Source organism: Alexandromys fortis, unplaced genomic scaffold (genome assembly GCF_014885135.2).
Source record: "Alexandromys fortis isolate MF-2015 unplaced genomic scaffold, M_Fortis_MF-2015_v1.1 scaffold_4, whole genome shotgun sequence".
Lineage (NCBI taxonomy): Eukaryota > Metazoa > Chordata > Mammalia > Rodentia > Cricetidae > Alexandromys > Alexandromys fortis.
Genome location: NW_026067944.1, coordinates 29,692,610 through 29,717,807, shown reverse-complemented (window position 1 = coordinate 29,717,807; position 25,198 = coordinate 29,692,610). Strand labels below are relative to the sequence as shown.

The following is a 25,198-nucleotide window of genomic DNA, read 5'->3' as shown; positions in this document are numbered from 1 at the left end:
GGTCGGACATTCTGGAACTACTTCTCCCAGGAGGCATTGCGCGCGCAGCTCTCATTGCCCCAGTTACCATGGCATCGGTGGGTCTCGCTGGGTTTGCTTTAGCAGGGCCTTTGCCTATGTCTGGCGCTTGGTGATGACACAGAACATCCTGATTGGTTCTGCAAGCAGAGGCGGTGGTTCAGTGGACCGCGAGCTGTGCGAGCGGAACACGTGTTATCTCCTGCTAGGAGTTTAAGGGTCCTGGCGGTACGGAGTGTTGTAATCCACGGGTGAGTGTCTCTTTTCCTTAATGAGAGCGTGTGAGTCGCACTCATTTTCTTGCTTGCATTTCCGTCTTACTCCCACCTTGTTATTTCCTGATTTCCTGTTGGTCTAGGCTTCCGCCCGCTCAGAGTCTCCTCAGTGAGGTTGCCGGACATACACATCTTAGAGAGAAAGGGGCCTCTTTTTTCTCGGTCCCTGTCCGAGGGTGAGCTGCTCAGCCGGAAGTTTTTCTGAATTTACCAGGTACTTGAGAAGGCATAAAAACAGTAAGGTCTAAAGCTCCAGTGATGGCTAACGGAACTAAGAGAAAACTGAACCTCAATAGCCAAGCCTGGATGTTGTGAGGAACAGTTCACTGAAGGTGTATGTACTTTCAAGGCGGGTCAGATATTTAGAACTGGAGATTTGGACCCAGCTACTTGTTGGCCATTGAGTTTACTGCTAACAAAAATGGAACTGTATCTGTTATGCCCAGATCATGGAGTGTCTCCCCGCCCCCCCCCAAGCCAACCAGGATACAAAGAGCTTTTATTCTTACACAAGTTTGCAAACTCGGTCTCTCCGTGTGTCCAACATATTGGAGGGATCGGAGAGCCCCAAGCTCAGTTAAAGAGTTGAGTTTTTATAGTAGCATAGGTGAGGTTGAGGATTACTAAGGTTTAAGACCCCTAATTGGCTGACATTTGTCTAGGGGTGTCTTGGTGAAAAGCAATGAGTGTGTTCCAACAGGTGTTGGAACGTTAGGAATTTCCTTTGGATGGTCTGTTCCAGGGAATTGCCTGGTTAGACTTTGTGGTCTTTTTCGGAACCAGGTATTGCCACAGGGTAAACTACTGAGACTCAGACTTCTATTGAGCTTGTCATGGCTGGGTCCTATAGGACCTACACCCTGAAAGTATTGTAATGATTGAAAATCACTTTATGCAAACCTTTTACCAGGAAATGTAAACCAAACTTTAAACTGGAAATATGCTAAGGAAGGCCGTGCCCCCATATCTTAGCTTCTGTCCTCTAACAGAGGAAAGAAGGTGGCTGAACAGGTGTGTGGTATGGAGACTTTACTCTGTCACAACAGCGGGTCATTTGGAATAGTTTCATGGCTGTTCTTTGGGAGAGGTGCCCATTTTTTCCTGAAAGAAATGCCGAGTTCAGAGAGGTGACCATCATATAGTATGTGTTCATTTAGAAAGGCTATAGGGCAGTGTGGTTCTCAACCTTCCTAATGCTGAGACCCTTTACACAGTTCCCCATGTTGTGATGACCCCCAATTATCAAATTATTTTATTGCTACTTCGTAACTAATTTTGTTATTTCAATGAAACATAATGTAAATATCTGTGTTTTATGATGGTCTTAGGCAATCCCTGTGAGTCATTTGCCCCTCCCCCCAGGGGTCACAACCCACAGGTTGAGAACCATTGCCATAGAGACTGGGATAATGGATTAGAGGTGAAGGAGGGAGATAGGAAAAAGCAATAACACTGTAGCAAAATGGGTAATATCGCAGTTAAGATGGAAATGTTTCATGTGCTGCTTAACAAATTGAGTTTCTCCTAAGCCTATGTTATGGTCTCTATAAGGAGACTTCTGTAGTTTCAGGACCAGCTCTGGTAACTACCTTCGTTGGTGTTCTATTATTGTGAAGAGACACCATAACCAAAGCAACTTTTACAAAAGAAAGCCTTTAACTGGGGGCTTGCCTACAGTTTGAGAGTTTTAAACCATTTACATCGTAGCAGGAAGCATGTTGGCATGTCAGCAGACACTGCAGCAGTAGCTGAGGGCTGCATCCTCATCTGTAGGCTTGGGCTTTGGAACCGCAGAGCACACCCCCAGTGACGTGCTTCCTCCAGCCAGACCACACCTCATTCCTAATCCTTCCAGATAGGGCTATTCCCTGGTGACGAAGCATTCAAATACATGAGCCTGTAGGGGCCATTCTTATTCAAACCTTGACAGTGACTTTGTTAACATCACTTTACTAATTTATAGGAGGCAGGAGAGAATAGGCTCTGTTGGATGTGGTATGATGGTTAATGGAGTTAATGTATAAAGCACAACAGTAAATACCCAATAAATGTAGCTACTGTTGATGTTAGGCCTTTTGATGGATGAGATTAGTGTAGCTTTGTTGTGATCAATAACATTCAGACTTACTTGATCATCATTTGCTCCCCCCCACACACACACACAGCATCTCATTATGTATCCCTGTCTGGCCTGAAACTCACAGAGATTTGACAGCCTTTCTGTTTCTCGGGTGCTGGGATTAAAGACGTGTGCCACCACTTTCTGCTGGATATTTTTTCTTTCCTTTTCTTTTTTAGAGTTACTTTTATTTTCTGTGTGTGACTCTTTTTGCCTGCACACATGTATGTGCATCACAAGCATGCATGGCACCCTCAAACGAGAAAAGGAAACCCAGCTGGAGCTGCAGTTACAGGTTTAGGAGCTGCATTGGGTCCTCTGCACAGATAACAAGTGCTCCGAACCACTGAACCGATGCCCCAGCCCCGCATTTTCTGTTTTTGATATGCTTTTTTTTTTTTTTAACCTTCATGGGATAATTGAAATTTTCTTTAAACTTCTGGATTCCTTTCGAACATGTTTGGATATTATATTCCGTCATTCATGTCCTTGATGACTATTTCCAGACTTAATACGTGTACCTAATAAAGTTTAGAATTGTCAGTATATTTCTTCCCTACCAAATAGTGTAAAAATTTGAAGTATTTAGAATATTATAGCATCCATCATCTGTGAGTCAGTGCAGTGTGTCATGTTGTTCAGAAGTCCTTCATAGTTGGTTTCTGCGCATGTATAAGTGTTGACGCTGTATGGAGAAGATGGAGGAACTATTCCCTCCTCCCCAAAAAGTCTGATCATCTATCTGGGCTTGCTGCATTCAGTTACCAAATTTGGGACATCTTTCCATAAAGACAATCTACTCAAGAGGCGTTTAAAAATTCTTTCTCTCCTGACAGATGCAGGAGAATGGCACCAACTAGCAGTGATAGGGCAGGGTGTTGTCAGTTTCCCTACAGGCTCAGGGTTCCTCCTAAGACCTCCAAAAACTTTATCTTTGGGAGTGAGAGGAAAAAGACAAAACCAGCAACCGAAGAGATTCACAGTGAGTGCAAAGGGAGGGGATGGTGATAAAGCCAGTAGAACTGCTTGGTGTCGTGGAGACATTGGTCTGCATCGTCAACTTTGTGTGTTAGTGGTTTATGTCACTCCCAAATTTTGTTTTAAGAACTATGCCCTGTGGTTGTTGGAGGCTGTTGTGTAGGTACAGCTTTCTTGTGGAAACGGGCTAGAGAAATCCTGTGATTTATGCATGGGAGCTGTTTCTTCTCAGCAGCTGTCATAGCCCGGTCATTGGTACATTATTTAAGACAAACAAACAAAAAAAGGTCAAAAATCAAAACCTGTCTACGTCAGTGTATATTTGTCTATATTTATGCATTAATTAATAATAAAGACTTGTATATAAAAATGTTACAATTAGGAAAACATATCTAATATTGGACAGTGAATGAAGATCGGAAGTATTGCTTCTAGCTCTGAAAATAAATTTTTTGTGTTTGTGTTTTAAATGTTGATTTCTGGCTAAGGTGCATTTTCTAGGGCCAGTAATATGGTTCAGTGCGTAAAGGTGCTTGCCAAAGCGTACCTATGACCTGAGTTTGATTCCTGAGACCCTGCATGGTAGAAGGATGAACTGAGTCCTTCAGGCTATGCACTAATGTCCACACTGAGCTGTAGTATACATTTGCATGTGTTCGTGTGCTTGCATGTACACACACACACACACACGAATAAATGTGATAAAATAGTGCTGTCCTTTTTTCATTTTTGTTTCTTTTTCTATTTCGTTTTTTGTTGTTGTTGTTGTTGTTTTTCAAGACAGGGTTTCTCTGTAGTTTTTGGGGCCTGTCATGGAACTAGCTCTTGTAGACCAGGCTGGCCTCGAACTCACAGCGATCCGCCTGCCTCTGCCTCCCGAGGGCTAGGATTAAAGACTTGTGCCACCAGTGCTCGGCTCATTTTTATTTCTTGAGACAGACTCACCGTGGAACCCAGGTTAGCCATGGAGTCACTATCCCCTGCCTCAGCTTGCATCTGGGACTGGGCTTTCACCACCACAACTGGTTTGTCCTTAGATTCTCAGTATTCCATCCGTCATCACAAAGCAGACTCACTGACCATATGAAGTTACCTTTTTGAAATCATATTCCATTTTCTTGTAAGTTTAACTATCCCAGCTAAAGAACTGTATCACACAAAAGTCAATCTCTGCGTCTAAGAACTGGTGGCTGTCTTCAGAGGGCTGGTGTTTTAAACTTCATCTCAATGCCATATAGGGCTGAGGGGATGAATCAGTGTGTGTTTGCTCTGCAAGCATGAGGACCTGGGTTTGGGTCTCCAGCACCCATGTAAATGCCTGACATGGCCATTATGCACCTGTATGTAGCTCCCCACTGGGGTGCTGAACAGGTGGATCCTGGGGAGTTGGGGTTCCTTACTGGCCTCATACAGTCACATGCACACAATCTTGGCCTGCTCCAAATGACAAGTAGTGATGTAATGTAGTGTTTATAAAATGTTGATATGTCCAGTGACATTTAAATTTTAAAAAGTGTGTGCTTGTCTGTGTGTAGGTGCTGTGACGTGGAGGTCAAAGGTCAACTCTGTAGAATAAGTTCTGTTCTTCCCCTTTTACAAGGGAGATTAAACCTAGGTTGGCAAACTTGGCAGAAAGCACCTTTACCCACTGAGCCATCTCCCTAGCCCTCCTGTGCATCTTAAAAGCTCATAACTTTTCACACTGAGTACTAATTATTTAACAGCTTGCTATAAATAATGTTTTCTGTTGTTTTTTCAAATCCTCTTGGTGTATCTATAGAAGTTAGAAAGAGTATCTGTATTTTTTTCTTAAAAAGTTTTACCTTTCCCATTATGAAATCATTCATAGATCACTTATATGCTCACATGGTTTTTCTCATCTCGATGTGAATGAACTGGAATACGATCCCACTTTGCAGATAATCTGTTACTTTATGCTGGGCAGTCTATGATGTATATTCATATACTGTTTTGGAATCTTTTTTATTGAATAACACTAATAGAAGGGAAAAATATTGCTTAATATTTTCTCAAGTTGGAGAAAGAAAAGTGGTTCAAATTAGTAAGTAACACGTGCTCTAAAGAGTATGGTCCTCCCTTGCATGTTTTCAAGGCAGAGTGACCTCGCGTGCCTTTCTTTGACAATTAACCTTTCTTTTTCTTTTCTTTTGTCTGTTTGTTTGGTTTTGGTTTTTCAAGACAGGGTTTCTCTGTAGCTCTGGAGCCTGTCCTGGAACTAGTTCTGTAGACCAGGCTGGCTTCGAACTCACAGAGATCCTCCTGCCTCTGCCTCCCGAGTGTCTGGATTAAAAGAATGCATCACCACCACCCGGCTAATTTTTATTTCAGGCCTTTCATTTTCTTTGTTTCATCAGCTTCTACAAAAGCACGTGCACATGTGCAAGCACACACACACGCACTCATAGACGGTTAATAAAATGAAGCATGATTAATAAAAACTCAGATAGATATTGGAGTTCAACCTGAAGACCAGAAAAAAAGCAGCCAGTCACTGGCTCTTACTCTACCTCAGTCTAAAATGGTGATCCTGTCTCCAGGAATCTCAAAATGAGACTGAGGCTGAGAGCTGTCTCCTCACATTTTGTACTGGGATTAAAGGCATGTACTGCCCATGCACTGTGGCTACTAGTGTGGCTCCTGGGATTAAAGGTGTGTACTTTCACTGCCTGGTCTGTAAGGCTGACCAGTGGGGCTGTTTGTCTCTCTTATCTTCAGGCAAGCTCTATTTATTAAAATACAAATGAAATGTTAATGCATGTCAAACTGATTGTTACCATTTTGTTATGGGACATTGGAGAAAGAATCCTGGTCTTTTTTTACACCTTGTCCTGATCCTGATCAGATAGTAAGATGTGAGCTAGAGGTAATAGACACACAGCCCTTCATTTATGTGCATATTGCTTTCTTTGCAAAGTACTTAGCCTTTCGATGCCAAGAATTGCCTTCTAAATTTAATGCTGTTTTCTTCTCAGAACCTGGAAGAATCCCTAAAGATGAAGCTGAGTCTCGTCAAAGTCGTTAATGGCTGCCGTCTAGGAAAAATACAAAACCTGGGCAAGGCAGGGGACCGCACAGTGGACATTCCAGGCTGTCTTCTCTACACCAGGACTGGCTCTGCCCCTCACCTGACACATCACACACTGCATAATATCCATGGGGTCCCAGCCATGGTCCAGCTCACACTGTCAACCTTGTGAGTGCTGAACCTAATCATTCAGGTATCCAGCCCTTAGATGCAGCAGAGAGGAAGGTTTCTTCTCTTTCTTCTTTTTTCTCACATGCATAGTTTATAGATTTTAAAGATGAAATCAGAAAACCTGTTTAATTGAAACTTGTATGACAAGTGACTGAGTTATTGTGTTAATAGTGATTTTAAAAGGACAAGAAAATGGAAGGAAATCCAGGTGTTTGTCTATGTTTCTTTTGCACTACTGGTATATTATATGCCTTCATTTTAACTAATGAACCCAGCCCTGCTGGTTGCACATATTGAAAAGCGAAGTGTTTTGTTGTTGAGGGTTGCATTAACTGTCGTGTGGTTTATTTGCGTGAGGAGAAGGGTTTCTGGTGCTGTACAGAGTAGCTAAAGAGTGATCCATTTCCATTGCTATGCTGTGCTTTTTTCTGTTTTTCTTACAGAGCAGAACATCATGAAGTCTTGGCAGAGTATAAAAAAGGAGTTGGAAGTTTTATAGGTAACGACTATTTAAATTACGTGTATATGTGATTTGTGATGTGTCAGTTTGGAGTTTGTTGGTCCTGCTGACCTAACTGTGATTCATACATTTATTTCTTCTTTTTAAATAATTGTCTTTAGGGCATCTAAGAGCGAAGCATTGGCGATTGGAGGTTCAGTGAGAAACACACGATTCTTACTGCTTTGTAGAGTCAGGTTTATATACATATATATGACAGACCACAGGGGGCATATAACCTGCTCTGGGTACATATGAAAGGGGTCAGAATAAAGAATTCTTGAAGAAGATTAGGGGGTGTCTGGTTGGATTAGGTGTTAGCCAGTAGTTACGGTAAATGGGTGGGGCCAATGCTCCAAAGACCATAGGATACATACACTCCAGAGCTCGTGCATGAGCCTCATTCATGTGTTCTGATGGGTTAGTATCTTTTGTTCTGGAAGTAGAACTTTATGTGCAGATGTGTGTGCCCTTTTATTTAGTTGGAGGAAAACCTTAGTTGTAGCAGCTGTGGAACTGGGTCATCTGTGGACCACTGTAGTGAGGAGCTGCGGGCCGCTTTCCTGCCACCCAGCTCCCGGCCGCCTGGCTAGCTTATGCCCCGAAATAACAACACACAAACTGTATTCATATAAACACTGCTTGGCCCATTAGCTCTAGCCTCTTATTGGCTAATTCTCACATCTTGATTACCCATTTCTATTAATGTGTGTAGCACCCCAAGCTTACCGGAAAGATTCTAACCTAGATCCATCTTGGGCTTGAGCTCCATTGCAACTGACCAGAGAGGAGAGGCATGGCGTCTGGCTCACTTCCCTTCTTCCCAGCATTCTGTTCTGTCTACTCTGCCTACCTAATTTTCTGACCTATCAGACCAAGCAGTTTTCTTTATTGATTACCAATGAAACAACAGATTGACAAATGACCTTCCCACATCAGACCACTTTCTCCTCAATTCCAACATCTAGGCTTTGTTAAGTAAATGGCTCCTGTATCCTTGGTCATCCATCTTCTCTTTAGAAGGAAGTTTCATGATGCCTTGCTTGTTCAGAAGAGGGGGTTCTGAAATCTCAGGCTCCATAAGCTGAGAACAATTGCAATCACCAGCTTTTGTTTAACTCTGTGAAGCAGTGATTCTTTGCCTGTCTAAAACACCTGATGGTCTAATAAAGAGCTGAATGGCCAACAGTGAGGCGGGGCTGGCAGGCAGAGAACAAATAGGAATAATCTGGAAGAAGGAGCAGCAAGAGAATAAGGAGAGAAAATGTCAGTAGCCAGCAACCCAGCCAGCCATGGAGTATGAGTGAAAGTAAGGTGTACAGAAATAGAGAAAGATAAAAGCCCAGAGGCAAAAGCTAGATGGGATAATTTAAGATATAAGAGAATCTTGTTAGAAACAAGCCAAGCAAAGGCTGGGCATTTGTAAGTAAGAATAAGACTCTGTGATTATGTGGGAGCTGAGTGATGGGCCCCCCAAAAGAGCCAGGAGTAAAGAGCAAAAACAACAGCAAGCTTCAGAGTCTACTGCCTATGGCTCGCATGCACTTGCCAGAGATCATTGTAATGACTGAAGTTTAGCAAATAAGGTAGAACCACCGGGGCTGTTAACTTTTTAAATTTGTTTCCTTCTCCTTTTTAAAGTGAAATCTATGGGAAATGTGGAGTACCATATGAATTTAAGTATCTGTGGTTTACTAATCATTTTTTAAAATATTTTATGTGTCTGGATATTTTGTCTGCATGTATGTGTGTGCACCACGTGCATGCTTGCTGCCCCTAGAAGTCAGAAGACCATGTTAGATCCCTTGGAACCTGAGTTACAGGTGGCTGTTGTATGAGGCCGCTTGTGTGTTCCCAGACTCCCAAAATAACCACACAGAAACTGTATTAATTGATTACTACTTGGCCAATTACTTAAGCTTATTGCTAGCTGCTCTTACATCTAGAATTAACCCTTCTCCATTTTATATTTTACCACGAGGATCGTGGCCTACCGGGAAGGTTTCAGCATGTCTGTCTCTGGCGGCGGCTCTATGGCTTCCCCCGACTCTGCCTCCTTTCTTCCAACATTCAGTTTAGTTTTCCCTGCCTAGCTCTACTCTACCCTATCACAGGCCTTTGTTAACCAATGGTATTCATAGCATACAGAGGGGAATCCCACATCAGGTGCCTGTGCAACCCGGCACACACAGCTTATTTAATAGGCTTGTCTAGCTCCATCCCACAGGTCTGCAGTCCTTGTCAGATGTCTCATGGTCCTGGCATCTCCTCAAGCTGCACCTTCACCAATGGCTTGGCCTCTCTTCAAGCACTCCAACTGTCTGGCCCATGGTACCAGTCCTGAGCTTCTCTTCCTAACCCTAAAGTCCTGGGGTTTCTACACAGTTGAGCCTTCTCCGTCACCACAAGTCTTTCCTGGGCTCTCATAGTGCCAAGCCTCAGCTGCTCTCCATGACCTCTTCGTGCCTTCGAAACCAGTGCCACATGGGAAAATCTTATAAAGTTGAGGTGTTAGCATGAGATGCTGTCTTGACCCTCTCTAGAGACCACTGCACCTCTGATGCTGATCTTAATCACTGCTGGTTTTTCAGTTCCCCCTAACCAGCATAGATTGTCCCAGTAAAGCAAAGGTTTCTCTTGAGTGGTTCAGGTGTCGTTTTAATCACAGCTCATACTTCAGCTCCAGCTGATCAGAACCGTAGATTCTCAATTCAAAATATCATAAGACTATCCCTGATAGCCTTCGTGGGACTTCACAAACCAGGCCTGCAACTGTCTGCATCGGTTTCCACATTTCCTTCCAGGCTCCCACAACAGCTCAGTAAACTCCAAGCACTCGATAGAATCCAAAGTTCCAAGTCTTTCTTTCCACAGGGCTGTCCAAAATAACCTGGTCATCAAAGTAGTTTCCCCTGAACCGGACACCAGTTTCTGTGTTAGTGTTTCTACTGCTCTGATAAAGATATTGTGACCAAAAGCAATTTGGGGTGGGAAGGGTTTATTTAGATACTTAACGTATCAAGACAAAAACTTAAGCAGAGGCCCCAGATGGCACACTGCTTGCTTGATCTGCATGACTCGTTTAGCCTGCTTTAGTATACAACACTGGACCAGCAAGCCAGGGATGGCACTGCCACAGTGAGCTGGGTGCTCCATCATCAGTCAGTGATCAGGAAAATGCCACACAGGCTTGTCCACATTCCAGTGTCATGGAAGCCATTTCTCAATTGAATTCCCTCTTCTGTATGTCTAGGTTTGTGTCATGTTTGTATTGTGTGAATCTTTACATTTAATTCTTTTGTGTTGGAAGGTCTCAAATAATTTCCTTCCTTTCACAGGCCTTCTATAAATCCAAGATGAGGTTCCAACTGTTTGCTGAGATTAGAGTTGCTTCATCTACCAGCACGTGCTGGCATGCCGGAAAGCTTTTTCCCATAGCACTCTTAACGGTTCTTTTTGTGTCTACACAGGCATGCCAGAATCTCTCTTCTACTGCTCCCTGCACGATCCAGTCAGCCCCGGCCCATCTGGTTATGTAACAAATAAGGTACGTTCTCAGCCTGGTCCCCAGGACCCTCAAATGCTGCACGATTCCTTGATGCCCTCTGTTTGTGGTCAGGATTTAACAGAGTGAGGGTGTAGAAGACTGAGGAGGGCTGCTTGAAGATGAGTTAAGTTGGGCAGCAGATCCTCAGCATTTCTGTGTTGGGAACACTGAGAGCAGCGGTCCTCAGCCTGTGGGCCTCAAACAACCCTTCCACAGGGGTCGCATATCAGATATCTGCATTACGATTCATAACAGTAGCAAAATGACACGAAGTAGCAACAAAAATAATTTTATGGTTGGGGGACACTATTAACATGGGAACCGTATGAAAGCGTTACAGCATTAGGAAGGTTGAGAACCATGGGCTTAGAGAGTAGAGAAGGTCAGGTACCTGCCCAATGGGAATTGCTGAGAGGAGAGTAATGCAGTCTTTGGGCGTGGCGTTGTGCGTGTGATTCTTTCACCGGGAAGAGCAGGAGAGTTGCTGGTGAGTTATGAAGGTGTACCCTGTAGCGTGGAGCCTCGGTCGGTACTGCTGCTGGTAGATCAGGATTGGAAGGCTGGACCTCTAGTCAGGTTGTAGCGAGTGGAGGATGGTATCGGAAGCTCTGTTAAAAGTTTCACCTGAGCCAGGCTCTGTTTGCCCCACCCCTTCATACAGCATCTGCTCAGTGCTCACCACTGCCTGGCAACCACAGTCACTTCCTCCTGATGTATTTTCTTTTTCAAGGCTGGCTTTTGGTTTGGTGTGATTTGTTTTTCTTTTTCTTTCTGAGACAGGGTTTCTCTCTATCTTAGGCTGTGTGTAGACCAGACTGGCCTTGAACTCACAGAGATCTATTGTGATATTTTGATTGTATTCTGACACATAACATTTGCTTAGAGTCAGAGGGTGGAGCCAGCCTCCAGCCGACTGTAGAGGTTTGGAGGACTATAGAGAGAGACACGATCTCGGCCCTTTTGGATGAGAAACAAGAGATAGGAAGTAGCTGGTGGCTGTTCATCTGCCTCTCTGATCTTTAAGGTTTTTAATTCTAATTTCTGACTCCTGGCTTTTATTGATAAGATTAATTAAATTAATACTTCAGAGATCTGCCTGCCTCTGCCTCCCAAGTACGGAGGTTAAAGTGTGTTGCCACTACCACTTGGCATGAATATTGTTTTCAATTGAGCTTCTGATTTTTAATTAGAACTTGTTTAAAATGGTATGTTTTATTCGTGTAGATATAAATTACTGCAGGAGCTTAGAGGAGGGAACCATGAATTGTGTCCAGGACATCTAAAGTGCGGGCATTAGCAGAGGGAATATGTAAACTTTGTTCCCTCAAGGATGCATACGGAGTATCTTAGCCAGACAGGGAGGTAGGAGGAAGCTAGGAAGCTAAAATAGACTGGGGTGGGAGGTCGGAAGGCCTCAGAGTCTCGATCCGTGGGCTTGAGTCGGGGGAGGAGACAGGGAGAACTGCACCAGAGAGGCGTGGTGAAGAATTCTCTGGGGATAGTTCAGGCGTTGGACTGCATAGCCACTGAAAGATATTGTCGGGGCCATAGGTTCCTAGAAAAAGTGTGGTGAATCTCTTACCTATCCAGGGTCCTGAGTTGTCTCCTCTCTGCAGCTGTTAGGAATCGCCATGTCCCACTTTCCTGGTTCCTTTTTATGTTCATGTTACTCTTGGTAATTCCTCATCTCTTGCTCCACGCAGTCTGTGTCTGTGTGGGGTTTTGGAGGTCGAGTGGAAATGACCGTTTCCAAGTTCATGGCCATTCAGGAGGCCCTGCAGCCGGACTGGTTCCAGTGCCTCTCAGATGGCGAGGCATCTTGTGCAGAAGCAACTTCCATAAAGAGGGCCAGGAAGTCTGTGGACCGGTCCCTTCAGTTCCTGGACAGCTGTTTGCGACTACAGGAAGAGTCTGAGGTGAGGCCGCCCACTAGCCGCTCTGGAAACGCTCGCCTCCCTTCCGCATCTTTGCGCCTTAGCTGTTCTCCGCCTGCTTCCCTGCTCACTTCTTTGTCTCTTTCCTGTCTTCCTTTCCTTCTCCAGGATTCCATGGTGGGTTCTTTTCACTGTGCCGTGCGCTGTCCCCAATCTGCCTTCCCTTGGTTTTCATTATTTGGTGAAGAGTTTTGGAAATGTATACACTGTCAGTTTCCTTCTACTCGCCGTGAGAGTTATAACTCCGTACATCCTGGACTGTAGCCGAGTTTGGCCTTAGAAGGCTCAGGTCCGGGCAGCTGGACTCCTGGTCTCGTTTCCTCAAGCCTAGTCACCCTCAATACTTACCTTGGCCTATGGCATTCACCAAGTTCCTCGGCCCAGGAGTTTACACTTTAGATTTACTGATCATGCACGTTACTGACCGGTTGTCTACCTCCTTCCTCCTGTCTCTGTAAACACGCCTCAGATCTGTCCCTTCTCACACTGCTGTTGTGCCTGTCTCTTGGGCTGGTGGTTACCGTTGAGCTGTTTTAGCTGCCTCCGCTCTCGTTTCTGTCTGGTCTTCATCTTTGCTTTCCAGAAGATGCCTGTGTAAAGCATGGATGAGCCACTGCCTCCTTTGCTAAGGAATCCAGTGTTTCTTCACTTCTCACCGTCTGCTCATCATGGACTGCATACCCTGTGATTGCCGTCGGCTCTCTCGGAATGACTTCAGTTCCTTGAAGCATTCTCGGTTTCACTTTGGGCCACCTATCTTCCCCTGGATTTTCCTTTCATCTCCAGGCATAGTCCCTCTCTGGCTTCCACCGGGTCCATTTATTCACTCGCCAATTTATGGAACTTCCCTGACTCTTCTGGGAACCCATCATCCTTTGTTACTCCTTTAATACACGTGTGCTGTAGCCCAGCCATACCATACCACACCAGTTTCTTTACGCATTTGCTTTTATTAAGCTATAGTCTCCATAAACTCTGCTTTTGCGTGCTGGATTTGTATCTGTATCGTATCACAGAGCGTCTGACATACTGTGAGCCGTAGTGAAGTGTTGTGACGAGCTGATAAAGATGAGGCTGTACCAGCAAATTGTAGCATTTGCGAGCACAGTTAGTGAGAGCACAGGAGGCAGGGAAGCAAAGGGCTGATGAGGCAGACTTGGTGCTCATTCCTGATGCCAGCACTCAGCACGTGGGACATGAGGCTGAAGCAGTCAGGGCCAGTAAGTGTTGGGTACCTTTCTGTATTCTGAGTGCTCGTGTCTTGACATTGCTAATAGTGCCTCCTTTCTTAAGTGTTCCATTTTAAACAGTGCAGTAAGTACACAGCCAAACTGCTCATGTCCATGAACAGGAGATTCCTACACAAAACTGTGGTAGTGCTGTGAAGGGGCAGGCCTGTCCACCGTCTGCTCTGTGCATGCAAACATGTTTTCCTGGGATTCCTTTCTGGATCATGCTCTTTTGTTGTTGTTGGTGGTGGTGGTTATTAGCTTGCTTATTTTTTGTTTCTTTTTGTTTTTTGAGATAAGGTTTCTCTGTGTAGCCCTGACTATCCTGGAACATGTTCTGTAAACCAGGCTGACTTTGAACTCAGAGACCCGCCTGCCTCTGCTTCCCAAATGCTTGGGATTAAAGGTGTGTGCCACCACCACCTGGCTATGAAGCTTCTTTTTTATACCATTCAGTACTGAGGCTCTCCCACGTTCTGTTTTGGCCATTTTTTTATTTCTCAGATAATACCTACGTTGAGTATAGTAAAATAAATAAAACCTAGGTTGGTTTTGTCCCAGTGCTTGGATTTGTGCCAGGGCTACAGGAAGGGAGTTGTCTTTTAGCTGTGTCTGCTATGGAAGTGGAAAAAGGAAGTGGTGACAATCCTGCCCAGCATCTGAATTAATCGGGCTTGTTGTATGGGGGCAGTGGACTACATCCCGCCACCCGGCTAGCTTTACCAAAATAATTACACGGAAACTGTATTTTTTTAAACACTGTTTTAGCCTCTTATTGGCTAGCTCTTACATATTGTTCTAACCCATTTCTAATAATCTGTGTAGCCCACGAGGTGGGTTACCAGTGAAGATCTTAACCTGCATCTGTGTCTGGTGGGAGAATCATGGCGACTGCCTGACTCGGCTTCTTTCTCCCAGAATTCTGTTCCGTCTACTCCGCCTACCTAATTTTCTGTCCTATCAGGGCCAAGCAGTTTTTTTATTAATTAACCAATGAAAGCAACAGATAGATAAAGACCCACCTCCATCACTGGCTCTTTTTGATTAGGAGACTTTTTTTTAAATAACTTTCTATTTCCTTAGGAGTTATAGGTCTACTTAAATTGTTTATCTGGTCTTGATTTAATTTTGGTATGTGGTATCTAGAAAATTGTCCAATTTTGTAAGTACGGGGTTTTTAAGTATGACCTAATGATTCTCTGGATTTCTACAATGTCTGTTATGTCCCCATTTTCATTTCTGATTTTTTGTTTTGTTAATTTGGATATTCTCTGCCTTTTGGTTAGTTTGCACAAGGGTTTGTCTGTCTTGGTGATTTTTCGCAAAGAACCGACTCTGTTTCATTGATTATTTGTATTGTTCTTTGTTTCTATTTTGTTGATTTCTGCCCTCAGTTTGTTTCCTGTCGTCTGCTCCTCCTGGGTGAGTCTGCTTCTTTTTGTTCTAGAGCTTTCAGGTGACTGCTAAGCCAATAGTATGAGATTTCTCCAGCTTATTTATGTGGCACTTAGTGCTATGAGCTTCCTTCTTAACACTGCTTTCATAGTGTCCCATAAGTTTGGGTATATTGTGCCTTCAATTTTGTTGAATTATAGGAAGTCTTTGGTTTCTTTCTTTATTTCTTCCTTGACCCAGTGGTGATTCAGTTGAGTGTTTTTCAGTTTCCATGAGTTGTTGTGGTTTCTGTCCTGCCCAGTTCCCACAGCCGGTAAGCCCCAAAGAAATTACACAGAAGTCTATATAAGTTATAAACTGATTGGCCCATTAGCTCAGGCTTCTTATTAGCTCTTATAACTTATATTAACCCATTATTCTTATCTATGTTAGCCACATGGCTCGGTACCTTTTTCAGTGGGGTAGGTCACATCCTGCTTCTTCAGTGTCTGGACAGGACTTGGGAAGAAAGGGCTTCCTCCTTCCCAGAATTCTCCTGTTCTCATTGCCCCACCTCTACTTCCTGTCTGGTTGTCCCACCTAAACTTCCTGCCTGGCTACTGGCCAATCAGCATTTATTTAAGACATAATTGACAGAATACAGAATTGTCCCGCACCACATGAGTTTGTAGGCTTTCTGCAATTAATGTTGCTATTGCATTCTAACTTTAAACCTTGGTAATCCAATAAGATACAGGGGATTATTTTGTATTTGTTGAGATTTGCTTTGTGACCGACTCTGTGGTTTATTTTATTTTATTTTATTTTATTTTGGATTTTTCGAGACAGGGTTTCTCCATAGTTTTTGGTTCCTGTCCTGGAACTAGCTCTTGTAGACCAGGCTGGCCTCAAACTCACAGAGATCTGCCTGCCTCTGCCTCCCGAGTGCTGGGATTAAAGGCGTGTGCCACCATTGCCTGGCTTCTGTGGTTAATTTTAGAGACAGTTCCCTGAGGTGCCGTATATTCTTTTGTGTTTGGGCGAAGTGGTCTTTAGATGTCTGTTAAGTCCATTTGAGTCATAACATCCATTAGATCCCTTACTTCTCTGTTAATTTTTTGTCTGGCAGAATCTTCTTTTCTCCATCTATGGTGATTGAAAGTTTTGCTGGCTGTAGTAGTCTGGAATGGCATCTGTGGTCTCTTAGTGTCTGCAAAACATCTCTCTAGGACCTTCTGGCTTTCGGTCTCCATTGATAAGTTGGGTCTAATTCTGATAGGTCTGTGTTTATATGTTACTTGGCATTTTTCCTTTATAGCACTTAGTATTCTTTCTTTATTCTGCATGTTTAGTGTTTTGATTATTCTGTGGCAAGGGGACTTTTTTGTCGTTGTTCAGTCTATTTGGTATTCTGTAAGCTTCTTGTATCTTTATAGGCATGTCCTTTAGGTTGGGAAAGTTTTCTTCTATGATGTGTTAAATATATTTTCTGTGTCTTTGAGCTGGACTTTGTCTCCTTCTTCTGTCCCTATTATTCTTAGGTTTGTTCTTTTCATGGTGTTCCAGATTTATGTTAAGAATTTGTTGAATTTAAGATTTTCTCTTGTATCTTCAACCCTGAGTTCCTCTCTTCCACTTCTTGTATTCTGTTGGTTATGTTTGCATCTCTAGGTCCTGTTCTCTTACTCAGATTTTCCATTTCCAGAATTCCCTCGGTTTGTGTCTTCTTGATTGCCTCTATTTCAAGTTTCAAGTTTTGAACTGCTTCCTTCACTTGTTTGTTTCTTTGTTTTTTTTGTTTTTTTGGGTTTCTTAAAGGATTTACCAATTTACAATTTTTTTTAGTCTTTTCCTCCCGCTTCTTTAAGGGAACTTTTCATTTCCTTTTAAGGGCCTCTATCATCTCATAAAGCTATTTTTAAGGTCATTTTCTGCTTCATCTGCATTGGGATGTTCAGGTCCTGCTGTTGTTGAACCACTAGGTTCTGATAGTGCCGTTTTGCTCTTGTTGTTATTGGATGTATTCTTACACTGCTGTTAACCCATCTGGTTTTGGGATAATTATAGGTATGGGTGTTGATTCTTATGATGTCTTTATTAGATGTGTCTTTTGTTCTTTATTGTGTGTTTCCTTTATTGTCTTTTTACTGAATGGCCATGGGTTCTGGTAATTGGCTAATTGTCCGGTTGAGTAGGTTGTCTCAGCTGAGGTTTGTGAGGGTTTGGATGCCTAGTTGTAGCATATATTTCAGTTCTTCTGGCTAGTGTGGACTTTACTTGTGCCTATGGGGTCTGTTCTTCCAACTGGTGTGGGTTTTGCCTGTGCCTGTTCTATCTGGTGTGGGTGGCACGTGTGCTAATAGGGTCTGCTGATGTTGCTGGAGAGGGCTGTTTGCAGGTAGACTGCTTTTCTTCCAATTGATATGGGTGGTGCTTGTGCCTTTAGGGGCTGCTGATCTTGGTGGGAGGTGGTTGTCCAGGTGATGATGGGCTGGGTGGGTTTGGGCAGCAGAGTGGGTCTTATAGGTTATAGTGTCCAATGGTGGCGGCAGTGGTAGAGCAGCCTTCCCACAGGACTCTTAGCTGTTGCCTGGCTGCTAGGCAAAACCTCTTTTTACAGTGTGTTCATTAGAGCTTGAAAGGTTCTTGGAGTGCACATCTATAGTACTTTCAAAGACCTCTTTCTTCTGTCTGTTGGACTTCGATGAAAAGTTCATGCAAACAGGTCTTGGGTTCTTGTAATGGTTAAAGGCGTTCAATTCTTTCTTCTCTTAGGTCCTTCAGAAAAGTATGATCATTGGAGTGATTGAAGGTGGAGATGTGATGGAAGAGAGGTTGAGGTCCGCACGAGAGACAGCCAAGCGGCCTGTGGGGGGCTTCCTTCTGGACGGCTTTCAAGGAAATCCAACAGTCACAGAAACCAGGCTGCATTTGCTCTCGTCAGTCACTGCAGAGCTGCCAGAGGACAAACCAAGGCCAGTGCTGGGTTAGGATGCAGGCCAGCCTCGTGAGAGGTGGCAGGGGTGCTGGTGACGGTGTGATGCGGTCTACACAGGGTGCTTTCCATATCTTGGTTCTTCCTGTCTTATTCTCGGCCAGCTGGGCAGTTTCCTTCTAGGCTGCTCTCCTGGTTTCAGAATGTAGAGGGGGAGAATCGGCATGAGATGAGTTTGATTATTATAACCGAGGACAAATGTGTCTCTCATTATGTGTCCTCTCATCCTTGAGGCAAATACAGACACTCCTTTTTATTTGTTGTGACATGGTACCTGGAGACAGGTGTAAAGTCATGTGCCATTCTCGTTTAAGTCAAGGCATGTTGAAGTCCGCGTGCTTAGTCGCATGAGGATATGCTCTGTTAGTAAGGACCTTCGAGAAGTTTCTGCTTTTGTGGTAAGCAGTGAGTGGTGGTGTTTTGTTTTTTGAATTGATGAAGCTCGTAGGGTTGGTTCTTTTGAATACTGCAGTGGTAATAGAGATGAGAGGCTAGTCTGGATTTCAGAGCAGCTGATGCCATACTAGTACCTAAATTTTCTTAATGTATTTATTTTTTACTTCTGTGGAATCTTGTGTAGTCCAGGCTGGCCTCAAACTTGCTATGAATCTTCTGACCTCTGCATCCCAAGTGCTGGGATTACAGGCGTGTGCCATTGCTCCGGCGCTGGGGATGGAGCCCAGAGCTTTGTGAATGTTAGCCAAGCACTTGACCAGCTGAGCTATAGCCTGCATTTTTCCTGCTTTATTAAATATACAGACGCCAAAACCAAAAACCGTAGGTGACCCTAAAGGTCATGACATTGGATGAAATAAAGCAGGCTCAGAAAGAGGGCACCTGTGTGTGACCTCACTCTTGTTGGGTCTGAAAATGTCCCTCTCCTTGAAGTTGAGCTATCAGAGGTTGGGGTGAGCAGGAGCATGGAGGTGGGTAAGATGCTGCTCAAAGGATGTGTCCTTCCAGCTAAATCAGAGGGGTAAATGCCATGGGTTTGTTGTGTAGTCTGATGATAATATTTATTGAAAACTGAGCAGAATGGGAATTATTGTCACCAGGAAAACAGTAATTGTATGAGATTTGTTATTTGGCTAGATTGACCCATTTCATGTCTGCAAATTCCAAAATACATTGTTTGTGAAAAATATATACAATTTTATATGTCAGTTTTAAAAAGTTTTCTGTTTAGTCTTATATCCTTAATTTGAATATTCTTGCCTTTTAACCAGTGATATATTGGGAAATTTGGCTCTGAGATGCTATTTAATTTTCAAGGGCTATTAAACAGGACATGTGTAATCTTAGTACTTTTTGAGAGCTGAATATAATTGTGTGCCTGCATCATAGAGACAGCTTAGTGACTCATACCTGTGTACTTGGGTGTGAAGATTCCCTAGAACACGTTCTCACAGCCATCACGTGCATACACAGACACACACACATTCAGGCACACACACACATGCGCGCACCAGTTTTTAGCATCACCCCCTTCCCTGCTGCAGATGAATAGCTCAGCGTGAGCTTTTCTAGTCATTTTCTGGACTTTTTTGTGCTAAGTGTTCACAGATGTCTCTTTCTGAATTTGAAAGCTGGGATTGTTTTTCTGTAAGTGTGTAAAATGCCAGCTTCAGTTGGAGTGGAGTTCTAAAGCCTCACAGGACTGGAAGGAGGCTGTATTCAGGAAAGCTGGCATACATAGAAGGGTTCTGCTTGCTTAGTATTACATAAACGCATTGTTAAAACTCTTCTAAGAAATCAGAAAGTCTGAAAGCTTTTCTGCCCTGATTCATGGAAAGGTCTGTGGGCAGAAAACCAAACTTTAACAGGAGGAGTAGTTGCAGCTAGCCAGTCGCTTCTCCGAGCCTTGCCTTCCTGTCCAAACCCTCTTGAAAATTATTCATGCTCCCAAACTGCCATAGCCCTTCCCTTAGAAGATACCATTTCATTTCCCAGTGTGGACTTTTCATTAGCAAAGAAAATACGAAGAAAGTCTTAGATCCTTGTGTGAGTGCTGAAATTCTGAGAACAAGAGGAGCTGTTAAATGAATCTGTAAAATACACTCAAAAATGGAGAAATAAAGCAAATTATATTCTTTTAAAAGTATCTATGCAGTGTTTAGATGGGGTGTAAAGTTCAGTCTGTGGCCAGGGAGGTGGACCAGAAAGACGAATGGAAAGAGTTAGAAATGATACTGTTTGCTTTTCCACTGCCTCCTTGGGCCTCATGATGGTTTCGTGGAGCTCTTTATAGTGAAGAGCCAGAGAACAGGGTGTAAAGGAACTGCCTAAAGCAACACAGCCATTTCCCTGCCACCCTGCGCTTGAGTTTGGCTGCTGTTTTTCATATGCCCCGTTGATGTGGTAGCGTTCTCTGATTTCTTCGTGGCCATTGACTTACCTTGTTGTCCTGACTGTCTTTCCAGGCTCATCTGCGGAGTCAGCCGGCCCGACGAAGTGCTCGATTGTATTGAAAGAGGAGTGGACCTGTTTGAGAGTTTTTTCCCATATCAAGTGACTGAGCGGGGCTGTGCCCTGACTTTCACCTTTGATTGCCAGCTGAATCCTGAAGAGACATGTGGGTCTTTGACATTCACCTCACTCTTAGCTTTCTCCCATTTCCCATGACTTTTTGGCCCAAGTCACAAATATGTACACGTAGCTCCAGCCTTTCATAAAGGTCCATCTTGGTTTTTTTTTTCTTGTGTTCCCTGAAATATTGGCACCTAGGGCAAGGCACTTAATACTACATGTGTAGTTCATCGATATAGATGGGACTTTTGTGGTCTGCAAAAACAAGACCTCCTTTGTTCACAGCTCGGGGGGGGAAAAATTCAGAGTAAATCGTAATGAAAATCTAAGGAAAGGAAACCTTTGAGCAGCTTAGTAAAAGTTAATTTATTTTTTTATCCACAAAAGATTTCTTGTCTCCCTCCTGCAAGCCCCATGCAATTAACTCCCAGGGATCTCCCTGTCATGGGCTGCTCATGTCACCTTTGCTTCTCTGAGATCTGAAAGCTGCTTTCTTCTGCTCATACTACTTTGAAGTGCTGCCATTTTCTTTTATTGTTATTTCAAAGTCAAGACAAGCAATTTCAGATCCTGATGCACATGGTAGGGAAGAGGACCCACCCAGTCACAGGCCGTGTGAAGCTTGTCTTCAGGGATGAGTGGCCTGCACAGTCCCCTCCAGCTTGTCGGGAAGGCTTCCTTTTCTCCCTCTTCCTTTATTTTCAGCCCTTTAATCGTATTTGTGTCTGCGCGTACTATAAAATCTGTGGAATTTTACCTAGCGAAGAGTTTAAAGAAAGTTGCCAGCTCTTCCCCTAAGTGACCAGGATTTTCCAAAATGCCAGAGCTTTATTGTGTTCCCATCTCAGCACACAGTTCGTGTGAACAATCCCATCCCATAGCATTTTTGTGTTCAGTGCTCGTGTCGGTTTACTAAAATTATTCTAGAACCATCTGGCTGTCTGGACCCGCACGGATTGCTTTCATTGCTTTCCTCTTCTCTGCTTCCTGTGTTGGAGCGAGCTGGATTTCTGTTGTAGTTGAAGGACATGCTTCTCCATTAAGCAAGGAGCTCAAGGGTACTGTGGGTTCCTTGGAAAGCCAGAGGTCCCAAACAGAAGAGGTAAACTAAAGCCGTGTCCTACGTTAACCTGCTTGGACTGTCTGCTGTCACAAATCCATCGTGATAAGTCAGGGACACACCCCCCTCACACACACCGTTTTTCTTTTTAAAATCATTCCTTTATGACAAGATTATATATCACATACTTGGATCCATGATTAGCTTGGACTTTTAAGATATCTTCGTTGTCTTGATGGTGTAGATAACAGCCATCCAGGAATGTACTGCTGTTTGTTTTTTCTTAGGTGATTTCCTTAGGATAATTCTAAGAATGGAGTTATAGGGTCAAAGGTTGTGAAATTATAACTAGATTAAAATTTTTCCAGTGTGCACTTCTTATCTGATCGTTCAAGACTTTTTATTGGTTTCCCTTCAGTATTGCAGCAGAATGGAATCCAAGAAGAAATAAAATGCTTGGATCAAATAAAGAAAATTGAAGCAGCTGGGTGCAACCAAGAAATGACATCATTTGAAATTAATCTGAAAGAGAAAAAGTAAGAAATTTTTTGAAGTTTAGGTTTTGATTTCTGACTTTTTAATTTCGGACAGTCTTAAGTTTATGTAACTGTTCCCTTTTCAGTTTATGACTTCGTAAAATATTTATAGTTGGACATTACTTAGGCCTTCTCAAATATGGTTCCAGAAAACCTTTTTTCCTCTGCAGATGACTTCGGGTACTTTGTCTTGTCAGAACACTAAGCTAGATAACTATTGCTTTAGAAAAGCTGTCTGAAAGAGGCTGAATCCGTTGCTTGATTTTTTTTTTTTTCTATTCTGATTACTTTAAGTAACAGCAGAGCAAAATGAGGACTGAGAGTAAGACACAGTGTAGCTTGTACATTGGAAAGAGCTCAAGTCCCCTTGACTATATACAGGTTCTAAATCAGCCATCAGTGAAGAATGAACCGAGGAGGGTCATGGTGGGTTCACCTCTAATCCAGCATGTTGGAAGAGGCAGATGGAGCTCTAAGTTTGAGACCAGCCTTGATCTATTGAGCAAATTCTGGGCCAGCTGGAACTACGTAGGAAATCTTGTCTTAAAAACAAAAGGAATGAATTGAGTTGTCTTGTAACTTTACATTTGACTAAAAGTGGTAGTCACCAGCCTCAGAGCGTTGTTTGCTCTATAGCACTAGTGTGTTTGATTTATATAAGATGTTTATGAAAGATTGTAAAATTCGTACATCCTGTTTATATCCTATTTCATGATTGTGGGTCTGAAGTGATAACATCTATATCTTTTAATATTTTCTTTAAAGTAGCCAAAATTATTGTCTTTCATATAAATGTTAGGGTAATATATATGCTTATTCTCAGTGCTAGGTTAAAGTTTTGGGGACAAATACCTACTAATGCATTTGATTATATTATCTTGGAAAAGTCACATACCTTAGTAGGCAATGAAAGGTAACACAAGTCTAATATTTAGTGTTACCTAAGTATAATATTTAGGTAACACAAGTGTAATATCAGGGTTAGATCCTTTTTGCTGTATTAGCTCCTTTAATAACCTCACAGTTCCAGGAGGTGGACTGTTAGTATCTTTGGTTAATGAATGAGAAATACGTGCATAGCTGGATAGTAAACAGCATGCCCAGTTGAGTTATAGAGCCCAGACTCAAGCCCTTAGGCAAGGGATTCCACCAGAGCCCTCCTTCTAAATACGCAGCAGTTGTCTGCATCTGTAAAACGGGAGTCAGAATGGTCATTGCCAAGAGAAGAGGCAGAGACTGGCTAAACCGGTGGATGTGGTGGCTGCTGACACTAGTGCCCGTGAGCGGAAGAGAGCATCCTCTGCCCCACACCACGTGCCTTTGCACTGATGAGTGACCATTGTGACTGGCTCAGGCTGCAGACTTGTAAGGTTGTGTCTGTCAGAGCACGCCTTGAGCGGGTACCCAGCAAGGCTCTTCTTACCTTAGCCATCTCTCCAGTGGAGTAAGTAGCCTGGGTTGTAGATTTCCTTTTTTTGTTTGTTTGTTTGTTTGTTTGTTTTGAGACATGCTTTCTCTGTGTATCCCTGGCTACCCAGACCTTAGTTGTCAATTTCTTAGTCTCTTCACTTCTGGATTCTGTCTTTCTCAGGTACCAGGAAGACTTCAGCCCGCTCGTGAGCGGGTGCTCCTGTTACTGCTGTAAGAATCACACTCGCGCATACATCCACCATCTGCTGGTGACCAACGAGCTCCTGGCCGGCGTCCTGCTCATGATGCACAACTTTGAACACTACTTCAGATTTTTCTGCTCCATCCGGGAAGCACTAAAAAGTGACACTCTGGCACAGTTGAAAGAACTTATCCGCCGACAGATGTCTTGAGAATGGGAAAAGAATCCAAGACCTGAGCTTTCAGTGTTGATGGCAGGAGTGAAGAGCACCTGCCTCGGACTGCCCATGGCGGTGCGGAGGAAGGCCTGCTGGAGACCTCAATGGACCATAATGATATGAACCATGACTTTAAAACTTTCTCGGCTTATTCCACAAGTAGATAGAGGTTCGTTTAGTTGAAGACAAAGCATTAGATGTGAGAGAGTTTTGAAAGGATGGTGAGGGTCTAGGAACTGCTGAGATTGGTGGGGGAGAGGCACAGCTGGGGCCTGGAGAGAAACCTGACTGATTCGAACAGGGGTTTTTGTTTCTCCTCATGCTCTCAGGGACTTTTGGGCAAATGCAGACACGGTTTTAGGGAGAATCTCTAGAATCTTCTTTTTAGGGTTCAATTTAACTTCAGCATGTTTTGATTTAGTAAAGCAGAATGTTTCCTCCAGGGTCAACTTTTCCTTGTTAAAAAACATGGCAAGACATTCTGGTTGTAAATCATCAGAGTCAAATAATCAAGGCAGAATTTGTCTTGACATGATCTCTGTTTGGAATTCTTCATGACTTTGAGGACCAGCACTGGTTCACAAACATTGAAAGTAGCCTTCGTTCTGCATGTAGTTTGGGTATTTCTGAGGAAATGGAAGGATATCATAAAAGGAATTTTCCAAATCTAGTCCTATCCATCTCTGGGGAAGCTGTAATTTGAATTCTTACTGCAAGCCTTGACCATGCCCCCTCCAGAATTCAGCAGAGTCCACAGAGCCTCTCTTCTTCTCAGTTGACTGTTTCACATTGACTTCCTAGTCTTCTCTCCCAGAGTGATTTCTCCTACAGATGGAACCAGCTTTGCTTAGCCCTTCTCCTGGTCAACATTGATGCTCATTTTCCAAGTACTTGCTCTGTTTCCCAGATGAAATCTTTCCTTAGGCTGGCAGTCTTGGAGCCCCTGCACCAAGGCATGCTGGGTGGGAAGTGACTGGAGTTTTTTGTTGTTGTTGTTGTTGTTGTTTGTTTGTTTTTTTAATGCATCAGGAAGTTTGGTCTGTGGTTTGCAGAGTTGGTGGT

The 25,198-nt window shown here is 43.4% G+C and overlaps 1 protein-coding gene and 1 non-coding gene across 3 annotated transcripts; both read left to right on the top strand.

Annotated features, from left to right (window-relative positions):
- Positions 1-145: 145 nt before the first annotated feature.
- Positions 146-24,797, top strand: Qtrt2 (queuine tRNA-ribosyltransferase accessory subunit 2). Of its 2 annotated transcripts, XM_050149037.1 has the most exons (9): positions 146-269; positions 6,384-6,604; positions 7,051-7,106; positions 10,577-10,653; positions 12,357-12,569; positions 17,966-18,165; positions 20,606-20,757; positions 22,190-22,307; positions 23,899-24,797. In XM_050149037.1, the coding sequence occupies exons 2-9, from the start codon at positions 6,405-6,407 to the stop codon at positions 24,128-24,130; spliced, it is 1,248 nt and encodes a 415-aa protein (XP_050004994.1). In that variant the 5' UTR covers positions 146-269; positions 6,384-6,404; the 3' UTR covers positions 24,131-24,797. The 2 variants fall into 2 exon arrangements, with proteins under 2 accessions (XP_050004994.1, XP_050004995.1); XM_050149038.1 differs by lacking the exon at positions 146-269 and having other exon boundaries at positions 6,462-6,629.
- On the top strand, positions 3,524-3,653 carry LOC126505890 (small nucleolar RNA SNORA84). Its single transcript, XR_007593001.1, has one exon. It is a non-coding gene; the product is annotated as a small nucleolar RNA SNORA84 (small nucleolar RNA).
- Positions 24,798-25,198: the final 401 nt, after the last annotated feature.